Source organism: Xyrauchen texanus, chromosome 27 (assembly GCF_025860055.1).
Source record: "Xyrauchen texanus isolate HMW12.3.18 chromosome 27, RBS_HiC_50CHRs, whole genome shotgun sequence".
NCBI lineage: Eukaryota > Metazoa > Chordata > Actinopteri > Cypriniformes > Catostomidae > Xyrauchen > Xyrauchen texanus.
Window position 1 is genome coordinate 32,921,277 of NC_068302.1, and position 13,747 is coordinate 32,935,023.

The 13,747-nt window shown below is 37.9% G+C and overlaps 1 protein-coding gene across 5 annotated transcripts in view; it reads left to right on the forward strand.

Moving 5' to 3' along the window:
- The window catches only part of LOC127621241 (centrosome-associated protein 350-like), a 53,958-nt gene that overhangs the window by 38,080 nt on the left and 2,131 nt on the right, over positions 1–13,747 (forward strand). For 3 of the 5 annotated variants that reach the window (XM_052094745.1, XM_052094747.1, XM_052094746.1), the window contains exons 29-39: positions 3,552–3,674; positions 5,611–5,825; positions 6,434–6,600; positions 8,151–8,310; positions 9,225–9,385; positions 9,577–9,713; positions 9,789–9,871; positions 9,984–11,977; positions 12,348–12,821; positions 12,939–13,085; positions 13,589–13,711. In XM_052094745.1, the coding sequence (XP_051950705.1) occupies positions 3,552–3,674; positions 5,611–5,825; positions 6,434–6,600; positions 8,151–8,310; positions 9,225–9,385; positions 9,577–9,713; positions 9,789–9,871; positions 9,984–11,977; positions 12,348–12,821; positions 12,939–13,085; positions 13,589–13,711 (3,784 nt within the window). The remainder of the gene's footprint in view (positions 1–3,551; positions 3,675–5,610; positions 5,826–6,433; positions 6,601–8,150; positions 8,311–9,224; positions 9,386–9,576; positions 9,714–9,788; positions 9,872–9,983; positions 11,978–12,347; positions 12,822–12,938; positions 13,086–13,588; positions 13,712–13,747) is intronic. The other 2 variants (XM_052094748.1, XM_052094749.1) reach the window with 1 other exon arrangement.

Here is a 13,747-nt window from a genome sequence, read left to right on the forward strand (position 1 = left end):
AACACTTTGGTTGTGTGAATAAGATCGGTACACTGAGGGAAGGGATTTCATGCTTGTCTGATTCAACTAATCACATGCTGTGTTGTGATTGTAACCTCTGCTCACTTTCTCTGTAACCTCTGCTCACTTTCTCTCTCTGGCTCTGACTAATAGCAAGATGATACCTTTTGTGTCATCTGTAATTATTCAGTGGTCTTCCATATGGATCTTTCACTTATGCATACAGCACAGATAAACCTTAATCCTGCATTTTATTGAAGGTGACTTGTAGTCACCCTTTTAGGTAACTTTATTTAACCGCGGATGATTGGGATTTGCATTGTTCTTTATTTTTTACACAAATTCCTTTATTCAAGGCATTACATTTAAAGGATTAAACCTGGTTAAATTCAAGTTAAGCTCAATCAACAGCATTTGTGGCATAATATTGTTTACCACAAAAATTAATTTTCTTAAAAAAAAAAGAAAGGCAAAAATCCAAGTTCCAGTGACGCACTTACAATGGAAATGAATAGGGGCTGAACTGTAAATATTAAAATATTTGATAAACCTTAAAATGACTAAAAAAAATTATGATTGAAAAACTTTACAGCCCAAATAATACATGAGTTTTAACAGGAGATTTAATGTAAGTGCTTTTATAAAATTAGAAGCTTCATATTTCTGCCGTTAAACACTCTAAATTGGCCCCATTCACTTCCATTGTATGTACTTCTCTGTAAAATCGATTTGTTCCTTTTTTTTAATGAAGGGGACGGATGAGTTGAATATTTTTTTTTGTGGTAATCAACATTATGCCACGAATGCTGTCAATTGAGCTTAACTTCACTAAAAAAATATTAGCAGATATCCCTCAAGCATACATTTGAAGAAAAATAAAAACTTGGAGAATATTATAAAGAAATGTCTGGGAATATTTCCCCCCTAAAAAGACTTTTAAGACTTTATTTTTATGACATTTTAGCACATTTCCTACCCAAATTCTCATTACTGTAATGTGGAAAAAATATATATTTTATTGAAATACTGTAATAAAAAATATAAATCAATGTGTCCAGTACAGGAGAATGTTTATTAAAATCATAATACTACCATAATGTGTGTATATATAATTCTGCCTCACAAATATAATTTTTTTTATATATATATATATATATATATATATATATATATATATATTAGGGCTGTCAATCAATAAAAAACTAATTATCGAATTAATTACATGGTGTCCCGAATAAATAATTGCATATACAAATATGTGCTGAGAAAGCCCCTCATTTAACAATAATTCAATATATAATGATGAAATAATTATACATAGTTATCTTTATATATTAAAAATTATATATATATATATATATATATATATATATATATATATATATATATATATATATATATATATATATATATATATATATATATAATATTCAGATAATTAAAATGCATTACATTCTTGTAGCAGAAGGGTTAAGGGTTAAATAAGACAATACAAAAAGCGGCTTTAGAATACAATGTATTGTTTACTACCATATTATTGATCATAAGTCAGTCATTGGCATACAGTTCACAGCAATCCATTTCACAAGTGAATTTGTCAATCAGTTGATGATTTATTATGAGGGCTTGTTTAAAGACCCGTCAATTTACACCTGCGTCAGACATGCTTGTGTAGCGTCTCTGGTTTGTTGCTTCATAAACATAACATTTTTAGGTCACTGTGTCAAGTTAAATATAGTTTAATATTCAATCTTTAAACACATCTTAAGATCCCTTAGTTCGCATTTGCGCTCCTTCAAGTGTTTTGAACACAAGAACGTAACACATGTTTGTGTTGTTCTGTCTACTGAAGTGTTTTCTTCACTGTATAAACTACGCGTTGCTCATACAGCTGAAATGTTGATTACTGCCCTCTGGAGTAAACAAGTGGTACTATTTCTCAAGAATCTTCCTTATTACGGTCCGGGGACATTGCGATTAAGTGCGTTATTTTTTTGTAAAATTAATCACACTGAATTAATGCATTAAATCGACAGCCCTAATAAATATTTATATACACACACACACACACACACTCACACACACACACACTGAACAGCCACAACATTAAAACGACCTGCCTAATATTTTGTAGGTCCCCCTCAGGCTGCCAAAACAGCGCAAACTTGCATATCAGAATAACATTCTGAGATGATATTTTTCTCACCACAATTGTACAGAGCCATCATCTCAGTTACCGTAGACTTTGTCAGTTCAAACCAGTCTTGCCATTCTCTGTTGACCTCTCTAACCAGGCGTTTCTGTCCTCAGAACTGGATGTGTTTTGTTTTTGGCCCCATTCTGAGTAAACTCTAGAGACTGTTGTGTATGAAAATCCCATGAGATCAGCTGTTAAAGAAATACTCAAACCAGCTCATCTAGCACCAACAATCTTGCCACGGTCCAAATCATTGATATCACATTTTTCCTCATTCTGATGGGTGATGTGAACATTAACTGAAGCTCCTGGCCTTTATCTGCATGATTTTATGCACTTCACTGCTGCCACATGATTTGCTGATTAGATAATCGCATGGAGGATTTTTGGTGCAAGACGGGCTGGTTTGAGTGTTTCTGTAACTGCAGATCTCCTGGCAGTTTCATATACAACAGTCTCTAGAATTTACTCAGAATGGTGCCAAAAACAAAAAACATCCAGTGAGCGGTAGTTCTGTGGATGTAATTGCCTTGTTGATGAGAGAGATCAACAGAGAATGGCCAGACTGGTTTGAAGTCTACGGTAACTGAGATGATGGCTCTGTATAATTGAGGTGAGAAGAATTTCATCTCAGAATGTTATTCTGATATGCGAGTTTGTGCTGTTTTGGTGGCACAAGGGGGACCTACACAATATTAGGCAGGTGGTTTTAATGATGTTGCTGATGTGTATAAGTGTGTGTGTGTGTGTGTGTGTGTGTGTGTGTGTGTGTATATATATATATGTATACATATGACATACACCATATATATATATATATATATATACCATATATATATATATATATATGTATATGAATGTATGTATTAGTTTTTTTTTGTATTTGGGTATTGTGGATGGAATGTTCTGAATTGTTATGAATGTAGTTTAAAAAAAAAAAAACATTTTTTATTTTGGAATGAAATATGACCTGGACATTTCTTCTGTTTTTTTGAGATTCACCAGACTGCTGTTTTGAGCAGAATTTTTTTTCCAGGCCTCTTGTAGATGAAAGGGAGAACTTGTAATTACTGTCTGTTAAAACATTGCAGCATGTGGTTAACTACTAACTGCCATTTGATTTGTCAATGCTTTTGTTTCACAATAGTTGAGGGAAAAGATAAACAGTTATACATGTTTACACTCAATCTCTCTCTCTCTCTCTCTCTCTCTCTCTCTCTCTCTCCATATCTGTGTGTTTCTTGTGTCTTTCTCTCACTCTTTATACCTTATTGACTCTCATTCTCTTTTCACTCTTCTTGATATTTCCCCCATATTACTGTCCTGTCCTTACTTTCTTCCTTTTGTTTTTTAGACACTGTTCTCCTGTCCATTACTTCTTCTCTGTCTTTACTGCTCGTCATTGGGCCTCTCTGTCTGTCTGTCTCCCAAATCTCCATCCCAAATTCCAGCATTTTATCTACAGCCAGTTGGTCAGGTACAGTTACCCACAATCCCCCCACTCCCCTCTTCCCTTTTCTCTGCACCTGTTACCCATGGAGCATGCTTTTGTTCATCCACTGCCACAGCTGGGTGGGTGGGGGAATGTTTGGTTGGGCTAAATCTGAAATATGTATGCAATGATGAGTGAATGAAACCGAACCAGCTACACCATGTTGAAATGAGCTGATTCTTTGGCTAAAGCTGCTATGCACACATTTGTTGCTGATGATTAATTTTTTTTAAATTATTATTCCATCATGACTGTTTTTTACTGATCAGAAACAGGCAAATTGCAACTGTTCAGGATTTTCTTAAATTGCAAAGCCAAAGATCAAATTTATTTGAATCATGGTGGATTAAATTAGTAATTTCTGGGTCTTTTGTCTCTATGTGGTGTGATTTCTTCAAATTCAGTCTGTTTTTTTCTGCTTTGAGTTAATCTATAAATGTTATGTATAAATTAGTGAATTTTAGGGAAATATTTCCAGGCATATTTCACCCAAAAATCTAATGAAAAAGTAATACATTAAATATTTTATAAAGACAATAAAGCTTTTTTAGGACCATTAAGATTTTTTGCATTGTTACATTATTTTTATGACACCGAAGCATAAGTAATGTCACAATGCAAAAAAAAACTAAAAACTTTAATAGTACTAAAATAAGCTTTATTGTTTTATTTTTGTATTTGTTGATTTGTCAGGGGAATATGACCCAAATTGTTCAAATGACAAGATTTTTGAGATTCACCCATATACCACACAAAGAACAATCCCCGTTAAATCAGTTTTTGAACTTGGTACCATTGTAAGTGCTGCTGCCTAGAAATATTTCCCTTCAGACATGCCAGGCAGACTGATGTATTGTATGGCTCCGTATAATGCTAGTTTAAGACTTCTTCATCTGCCCAATTGCCACAGTAAATCTTAACTCCAGCCCCTGATTAAATAAGTGTAGTCTGTGATGAGCTAATGAGTATATATGACTGAGGCAACATAATGGAATTTATGGTTAGATGAAGATGGCCGCTGTATTCACAAGGCAAGACAATTGCTTTTAGATAAAGCCATCTGTTTTTCTTTAACATGATTTTAATTATCTTAAACCTCAATGAAAAAGGCAGGTGGGTTTGATTACCCCAACCAAACTCATGATACAAGGAGGTCTTTTTTTTTATTCTTTAAAAAAAATGACTTTGCTCCTCTAAATGACATGTATTTACCTGACAAAGCTTGCTTTAAAATTATTAATAGTGCTATAAAATTCAGTATAGCATGCGAAATGCCAATTAAAAATCAGTTTTCAGTTAAATGTGCTTTATTGGCATGGCAATTAATTGTACATTTGAATTGCCAAAGCATTTGTAAGTACCAAACAGATACCTTTAAGATATATTAAGACAAAAATGTATTTATTTTATTGAATAAACCTGAAGAAAAAAAGTATTTCAGTCTTCACTGCAAGGTCCACTTATAGAGACAAAAGCATAACACACTGTTTGTCAAATCTTGGAAGCAACCTGTGTGTTTCTGTTTTCATATTGTTTACCCTTGAGATGCATGGGTTTGACCTTGATAAGGATGATGAAGGCACAACTGGGCCCTTTGCCCATTTGTACTCCATTGCAATGAGTGCAGGTCTCCAGGTTTGTGTTTGTTTTGGGAAGCATGGTTTGGATTGAGTGTGTGTGTGGGTGGGTGGGTTCACAGTCTTTGGAAGAAACTAACCTGTTGGGTAAGAAAATTGGTGAGTGGCTATATTCGGTTATTATATGCTTTGTCTGCTTTTTGAGGGGTTGTCTCCAAATTGTGCCACTTTGCTTTACACAATGTCATTCTCCCTTCCTTTGCTTGCTCTCTCTCTTTCTCTCTCTCTCTCTCGCTCTCTCTCGCTCTCTCTCTCTGTCTTTCTCTCACTCTCTGTTCCTGTAGATTTCTCACTAAGAGAGAACAGCAGTTGATGCAGAGGCGTAGACATGCGGAGGAACTTCTTGAGTGGAGGCAGCGATTGGATGTGGAGGAGGCCGAGGTGCGACGCATGGAGAAACAGGCACTGGCAGCCTGGGAAAAACAACAGACACGCAGCAGAACACCACTGCAGCAGCTCAGTAAAACCTGCGCCAGACCAGAGAGTCCCACCGAACTAGGTGAAGAGTAAAACTGAATGAAAGAGAATGAGAAAGAAATTAAGTGACACTGGTCTTTCAAAGCCAGTTAAAAACAAATTGTTCCAGCTCTAAAATCTAATGATTTATGTATGAGCTTTGTTCAAAGACAATTAAAAAATAGTCTGTATAAGCACCTGTGACATTTCACATCTGTTGAACTCCATATTAACGCACAAATTTGCTTGCCAACTGTTACATGCTGATGAGCTTGTCTGAAGAACTTTTAATCAATGTTGTTGTATCATTTTTATAAAAGCAATAAGCAACCAGGGGTTTTGGTTACACTAGCCTTAACCACGGTTTAGGGTTTTTGTAGTGACTATGCTTCCCATAGTGTCTGTCAACATCTCATTACTTGGGTAAAATCACTGTAACACACAGTCTCTAAAGTGCTCTTTTACCTTATAAATTTACTTAGTATTAACTCTATTAATTTGGTTTAAAAGTCAGTTTAGGACCATTAAAGCAAGTGTGATTTTGTTTTGAAGTCTCTGAATAGACCCTTTACATCTTTAAGAATGCTGCATTTTCATAGTATCTCTCTTTATTTTTGTGCATGTGTGTTTGTTGTATCCATGTTACCACAGAAGCAGGCAGTGAGGATGACTCCCCAGCACTATCTGTGTCCAGTGTGCAAACAGATGCTTCTTTTCCAGAGGAGCTGGCTAGCCCTTCCTCAGACCGGCCTGATTCTGAGCTACCCTCACCTGACCTGGGCGGCAGCCCTGAACTCCACTCCACAGACAGCAAACGGGTGAGAAATGAACCAGCCCCCAAAAATTCCAGCATTTATAGAAATTCTCAAACCAGCCCATCTAGCACCAAAAGACATGCTACACTCAATCACTGAGATCACAGTTTTTCCCCATTCTGATTGTTGATGTGAAATATTAACTGAAGCTCCTGACTCATATCTGCATGAATTTATGCACTGCACTGCTGCCACACGATTGGCTGATTAGATAATCGCATGTTGGTGCAGATGGGCTGGTTTGAGTATTTCTGTAACTGCTGATCTCCTGGGATTTTCACACACAACAGTCTCTAGAGTTTACTCAGAATGGTAATCAAAAACAAAAAAAAATCCAGTGAGTGGCAGATCTGTGGACGGAAAGGCCTTGTTGATGAGAGAGGTCAACAGAGAATGGCCAGATTGGTTTGAACTGACAAAGTCTACGGTAACTCAGATAACCGCTCTGTATAATTGTAGTGAGTAGAATTTCATCTCAGATTGCTATTCTGAGATGTGGGTTGGCACTCCTTTGGCAGCACGAAGGGGCCCTACACAATATTAGGCAGGTGCTTTTAATGTTGTGGCAGAATGTTGTGGCAGAATGTTGTGGCAGAATGTTGTGCGTGTGCGTGCGTGCGTGCGTGCGCGCCTGTGTGCGTGAATACAGTACTGTGCAAAAGTTTTAGGCAAGTGTGAAAAATGTTGCATAGTGAGGATGTCATAAAAAATAATGACATAAATAGTTTTCATTTATCACTTAATGTCATACAAAGTCCAATAAACATTAAAAAACCTAAATCAATATTCGATGTGAACACCTTTGCCTTTAAAACAGCATCAATTCTCCTAGGTACACCTGGACAGAGTTTTTCTTGGTTGTTGGATGATAGGATGTTCCAAGCTTCTTGGAGAATTTGCCACAGTTCTTCTAACTATTTTGGTTGTCTCAATTGCTAATTTCTCTTTATGTAATCCCAGACTGACACGATGTTCAGTGGGGGGCTTTGTGGGGGCCATGACATCTGTTGCAGGGCTCCAGGAGTCTAAGATTTATATTTCCTTTATTCTGTCTCTCTCTTCTGTGCTACCACCTATACTACTCCAGCCACCTTGAGAGCTTTGTAGTACAACACTGTAGATGTTGTTGAACTTTGTATGACAAATTGCTTGCTACGTTCCCCATTTGTAAGTCGCTTTGGATAAAAGTATCTGCTCAATTTCAACACAGACTCAGTTGTTTGACATTATCCATGTTTTAGAGTAATACAGAAGTGTGGCTGTCACAGTCAGTGTATTGGCTAACTTTAGGTCAGGAAGTTAAGGAAGGAACGTGATGCATCTAAAATCTCTGAGATTTATTTGAGCTATTAAAATATATTAAGGAATTATAGCATAGTAATAAAAGTTGTTTGCATCTTGCGGGTATTTCAAAGTCAGTTTGTGTGTCATCGTGTTATAGAATTGTGATTTTTCTTATTATGTGGTGTTAACTATACCTCTCTTTTGTGAGAGTAAAAGAGACCTTGCATGTCCTGACCTTGGATCCCTCTTCGTGTGTGTGTGTGTTGTAGTCTCCTTCAGGGAAAGCCAGCCTCAGCTCTCTTCAGCATTCAGACAGTAGCCTGGCTGGTATCGTCACTGGCACCAGCGGAAGTGGCAGGATCCAGGTGTGCTCCGGCTCCAAAACCAGTGAGCCCTACACCAGTGACCCCAAGTCAGCCACTCCATCCGGTAAGATCCTTGCTCTCGTAGAGTCTCCCAACAGACTTGTAAAATAACCTTGATTTGCTTGATCTAATCAGCCTAGGCCTGTTTTCCTCATAGATTAAACAACCTTTTGATCACTTTCATTAAATTTTGTTTTCCTAAAAGTTTTAAGCAACAACCTAATATAATTTAAAAGAAAACTTTGGCTATTCCCATTATTTAACTTAATTAACTTTAATTGCATTTACTTTTATGTATTCAAATTTGCTTAATTTTTGTATTTATTTATTTACATTATTGTTCTCCTTAGTCAAGGCAGGTAAATTTTAGAGTAGCAAGGCTGATAGGTTTAGCTTGCTCTTAGGGTCCAGTTTATCCTTGCCACCCTTGCCATCTACATTGGTGAGGAGGACACAGGGAGAGGAACAGTGTGCCAGCAAATATTATGCTCTGTGTTTAAATCTATGTGGGCACTTATCTGGCTCAAACAACTTAGTCAACATTTTATGTAAGCCCAGATGCCTTGTACTGATGATCTCTGTGTGTGAAAGTGATACTGTATTCAAGGAATCTGTGCTGCTCTTATGGTGTAAATATTACCCATCTCTTAATATTTGGAGTTTAAGTTTTCAATAATTATTTTGTACTGTGCTATGGAATTTCTAAACCTTATGGAGAATTATTTTTAAACTTTATTGTGTAGTGCCATGTGAAGATACAATTTAGACTGATTAGACAATTATTTAATTCGTTTTTTTTTCTGTTAATTTCCTTTCCAAAGTGGTGTACTATTTGCAGTGTTTATAGCTAAAATGGTTAAAGCTAAAGGAATGGTAACCAGAAGGTTTGGTTGTTTAATTTGAACAAAAAATGAGAACTGAACTTCATTGTACACTTGAGCAAAACGTTTTTGCATTTTATTTGCCCTGCTACTGTAGAGACCACATCAGATCAGAGTGATATTGAGAGCCGTATTCATGCCCTCAAGGATGAGCTCCGTAAGCGTAAATCAGTGGTGTACCAGCTGAAGAAAGTGCAGAAGAAGAGACAAAAAGAACGTCTGAAAGCTCAAGAGGCCAGTCTTCTGAAACAACTTGAGGTCAGCAACCAACTTCTGAATTAACCTATTCCTGTCAGGAACAATAAAGATTTTGCAGTTTCTCTTAAAGAAAATGCAGAAGATTGTTTACTCACCATTTAATTTGTTATTATTTAGCATTTTATAATGTGTTATAATAGAGAGGTCTCTGTGTGCTTTGTGTTAATGTGTGTGTTCCTCTGGTTCCCCAGTCATATAATGACTTTATCCTGAAGACCAAGGAAGAGTTAAGTAAAGAGCCTGACAGAACTCCAGCTACTAAACCCCAGATTAAAACTCACACGTCGGCATCTGAAAAGCCTTGGATAAAACCCCCTCCGCTTCAGAGGTTAGCTTTGACATATAACTTTTTTTGTTTTTATTCACTTACCATAATTTCTGATTGACATGTTTACTTTGACAGGCCTGAGACCAGCAAGAACTGGAAGATTGCCACAGAGTCTGAGAAATCAGAGAAGGTGCCCACAGAGACGTCAGTTGAGAAAGGTGCAACAACTACAAAGACTGAAAAGCATGAATGTTGAAATAGTATTGCTTCAGAAAAATATATATACTGTACATACTCTGACAATCATCTATTACGTCTTTTTTGTTGCAGATGATGTGGCTGCATCAGAACCTTATAAATATGCATCAGAACATGAGGAAATGTATAAATATTCATCAGAACATGAGGAAATTTCTTCAGATGAAGATCCTCCTACAGTCACCCCAACCCCAATTATGGGAAGCCCAGAACATATGAACATTTTGAGGAGTTTGCATAGTCCAGAGTACCCTAGCCACCATTCAGAGGATATCCCTTCGCTCAAGGAGTATTCTACCAGCCCAGGGGCCAATGACATTCTTTCGGGAGACGAGAGCATGGTGTCTAGCAAGAGGTCAGATATTATGGAGGAACTAGAATATGCAAAGTCAGAGGGATCTGAAAATGACCACTCTGACCCTCTTCCCAAACTGGATCTTGGATTTAAGATGTCGTCTCTGAAAGATATGGACTGCAAACTGGAAGAAGATAGGTTTTCTGGGAAGGATAGTCAGGATGCTGATGAAAAGCCAGCCTTTGTAGATACTGCTGAATCTGGAGAGGCTCAAAATTTTAGAATGGGCTCAAATGAATCCCCTGTGGATAAATCAAAAGATCTAGGCTACCCGCTAGCTGAAAAGAGTCCCTGTGTCATGGATCATTCTTGCACTGGCTTCTCATTGTCTCAGAGGGAGGATTTACCAGAGATTAAAGAGATGACGTCACCCTTGGTTGATGGCTATAATGATGATTTCCAGTCTTTTTTTGGGTCACCATTCAAGGAGGATAACCATACATCAAAACCTACGTCACCTTCAGCCTCAGAGCTCAAGGAACAATCTTGTAAGTCACCAATATACAGTAGTAAGGAGGAAATTGAAAAAGAACTAGGTGTAGGATCAGAAAGTACCAATGGCAGCTTCCAAGCTGATAGCCTTGGAAAAGGCTCCAAAGAAGACATTGCTAGACATTTAAAATGTCCAACTTCTCCACAGCCCATAAAAACAACCTTGCCAATAAAGGATGATTTGCTAAGCTTCTGCATTGGAGATAGGGTTTTGGTGAGTAACATACAACCAGGGACCCTGAGATTCAAAGGACAGACCAACTTTGCCAATGGATTCTGGGCTGGAGTGGAACTGGACAACCCTGAGGGAAGTAACAATGGAACCTATGCTGGCGTGGTGTACTTTGAGTGTAGGGACAGCCATGGTATATTTGCCCCACCGGACAGGATCTCTCGTCTTCCAGAAAACTTTGAGGCTCACGCAGACACGGAAGGTGAAAATTCTTCATTTGATGATCAGCTAAGCAGAAAACCCAAAGAGTCCAACATGGAGAAGCAGTTTGAGCACAGAAATCTGTTAAACAAAAGGAAAGAAGAAAAATCTGACCTAGATTTGCATTCTGAGGACAGAGGGCCTTATTATGAACAAGACAAGCGATTTGAATTCAACAACAAACAGCTTTCCTCTGGGAAAATTACCTTTAATAAATCACTGCATAACCTGGGTTTTAATGATATTGACTGCAATACCATTAAGGACTGTGACAGTGGTTCACAAGTGGTGCCCAACGGTGGAGGCAGGGACATCATTCTTGAATTTGAGGATACATCTGTTGATGTTGTTCCATTGCTAAATAATTTGGATAAAGAGACATCTAAAAGACCAAAGCAGCCAGAGGAACCAACAGCAGTCATTTTGGACCTGTTGGTTGAGGGGGAGAAATCCAAAGTCGATGGCCTTCATAAATCCACAGACATCTCCATCAAGGTGGCAGATACTAGAGAGGACATGAATAACAAAAAAACATTGACTACCCTTGCAGATAAGCTTGTGGACAACTTTTTAAGTGATGCTGTGAAGCAATTCCAGAAAATCAGAAAAGACAAAGAGAAGCTATCAGCTTCTAATCATCTGAAAAGAGACTTAGTCAACGAAGATGATGGACTTCACTTCAAGTCTCAGAACAGGTCACAGTCCAATACAAGGACAGATAGTTTCCGCACCTTCTTTGATGATGACCATGAAGAACTTTCATCTCCTGAGCATTGCAACAGACTAGTGAGTGACATTGATGTGTTATTTATCTAAAATTTCTTTATAGGCAGCTTTGAACTGGTCACCATTTTTTAGGTCTTTAAAGTTATTTATTGAAAATAAGTAAATTATTTACCCTAGTAAGCTGATATCATTGTTGATGTGTAATTCTTAAGTTGACATTTACAGCTATATTGACAAAGATCCAGGGACAGATGTTACTTAGACAATTCTATTAGTCATGCAGTGTGTTGCAAAGTTCAAACAGCAGCACACTGACTTCTCCATTGGGAAAGTCTAGAGGTGAAGATGTAAAGTTAAACCAAACCTCTTAAAGTGATAGAAGCTGGAAAGTGGTTAGATTGATGAGTATTTCACCATGCCTCTTCAACAGGAGAGCCCTGTCCTGGATACAAGCGGACAGCAAGAGCTAGCCAAACGTCTGGCTGAGCTGGAGCTAAGTCGTGAGCTCTTCAATGTCCTTGGGGAAGAACAGGACTGGTTTGATGAAGACTTTGGTCTCAGTTCACGAAAACAACAGCAGAAGCTAGATCGTCAGCAGCAGCAGGAGGGGATTTCTAGCTCTCCAAGTCTGGGTCCAGGGGAACCAGGCAAAACACCACCTAGGCCAGAGCTTCCCTTGCCGATGAAGCAACCAGAGGAGCCTGCCATGATTGTTCCTCACAATGTCCAGAATTTGGAGAAAATGGTCAGTGCTGCTACTCAGGAGATCTGGAAAAGCTGCAGGCTGGGTCATGGTAGACCAAGTCTTGCTGGAGTACCCAAACCTCAACCCTCTAATGATTTTCTGGGTGGAGACACCAAAGCCAATGACCAGGAGGCCCAATGCAAACAAAGTTACAAACTGGTAGGTATCAAGATGATAAAATTCAGGTTTATCCTTATTTAACATTTTACCTGGTTTTTGTAAACATTTTCAGTACATTTTAGAAACTTTTTTTTTGTTTTTTTTTGTTATATACAGGCAGTCTTTGATTTATCATGGGAAGTCATTCAAGACATCTATACAGAAGATCCAAAAGTTGATCAACCACAGTGGATGAAGCCACGTCGCCTTAATTCAACCTACTTCCATCGGGTCAAATGCCCCAATGATATCACAAGGGTCCAGGTATACAAGATCTCAATATTGCATTTAGGACAGTGGCATCTAGTTATAAGTTTAGTAATTTTAACATACAAGCCATTTTAAGTGCTTTTCCAACATCGGGTAGTACGGTTCAGAGCACGTAGAGTAACGGTTCTAATAGCATTTTCACTTGAGCATGGTTCGGTAATGTTAAATTACAAACCGTTCCCAGCCTGGAATTCTTCAGGAAGTTCGCTAACCATGCTCAGGACAGAGAACTGTGCTGAAGGAACACTGGTCACCCATTATTGGTCACTTTCACTCTAAGTCCATTCTAATCCTGATTTCGTAGCACCAAATTGGAAACGCAAACCATAACTGTTTCAACGCGCATGGATCTGTGCGGAATGGTACGGTTCGGCATCGAGAACCTTTTAGCCCAATGGTGAAACGCACCTTTAGTCTGTGAAGAGGCTGGTAGCACAATCTGAATGTATTTATTTTTAAAAGTGATATATTTTTTTTGTTTATGTACTTGATTTCAGGAATTTGTCACCACTGAGGTATTAAAGCTATGTGGTCTAAAGAAAGAGCAGAATCAAAAAACAGACTGGCAGAAGATGATCAAATTTGGCCGGAAAAAACGAGACCGAGTTGACCACGTTCTAGTAAGTTTATTTAAGCTCACATAGTGAATGCTGTTG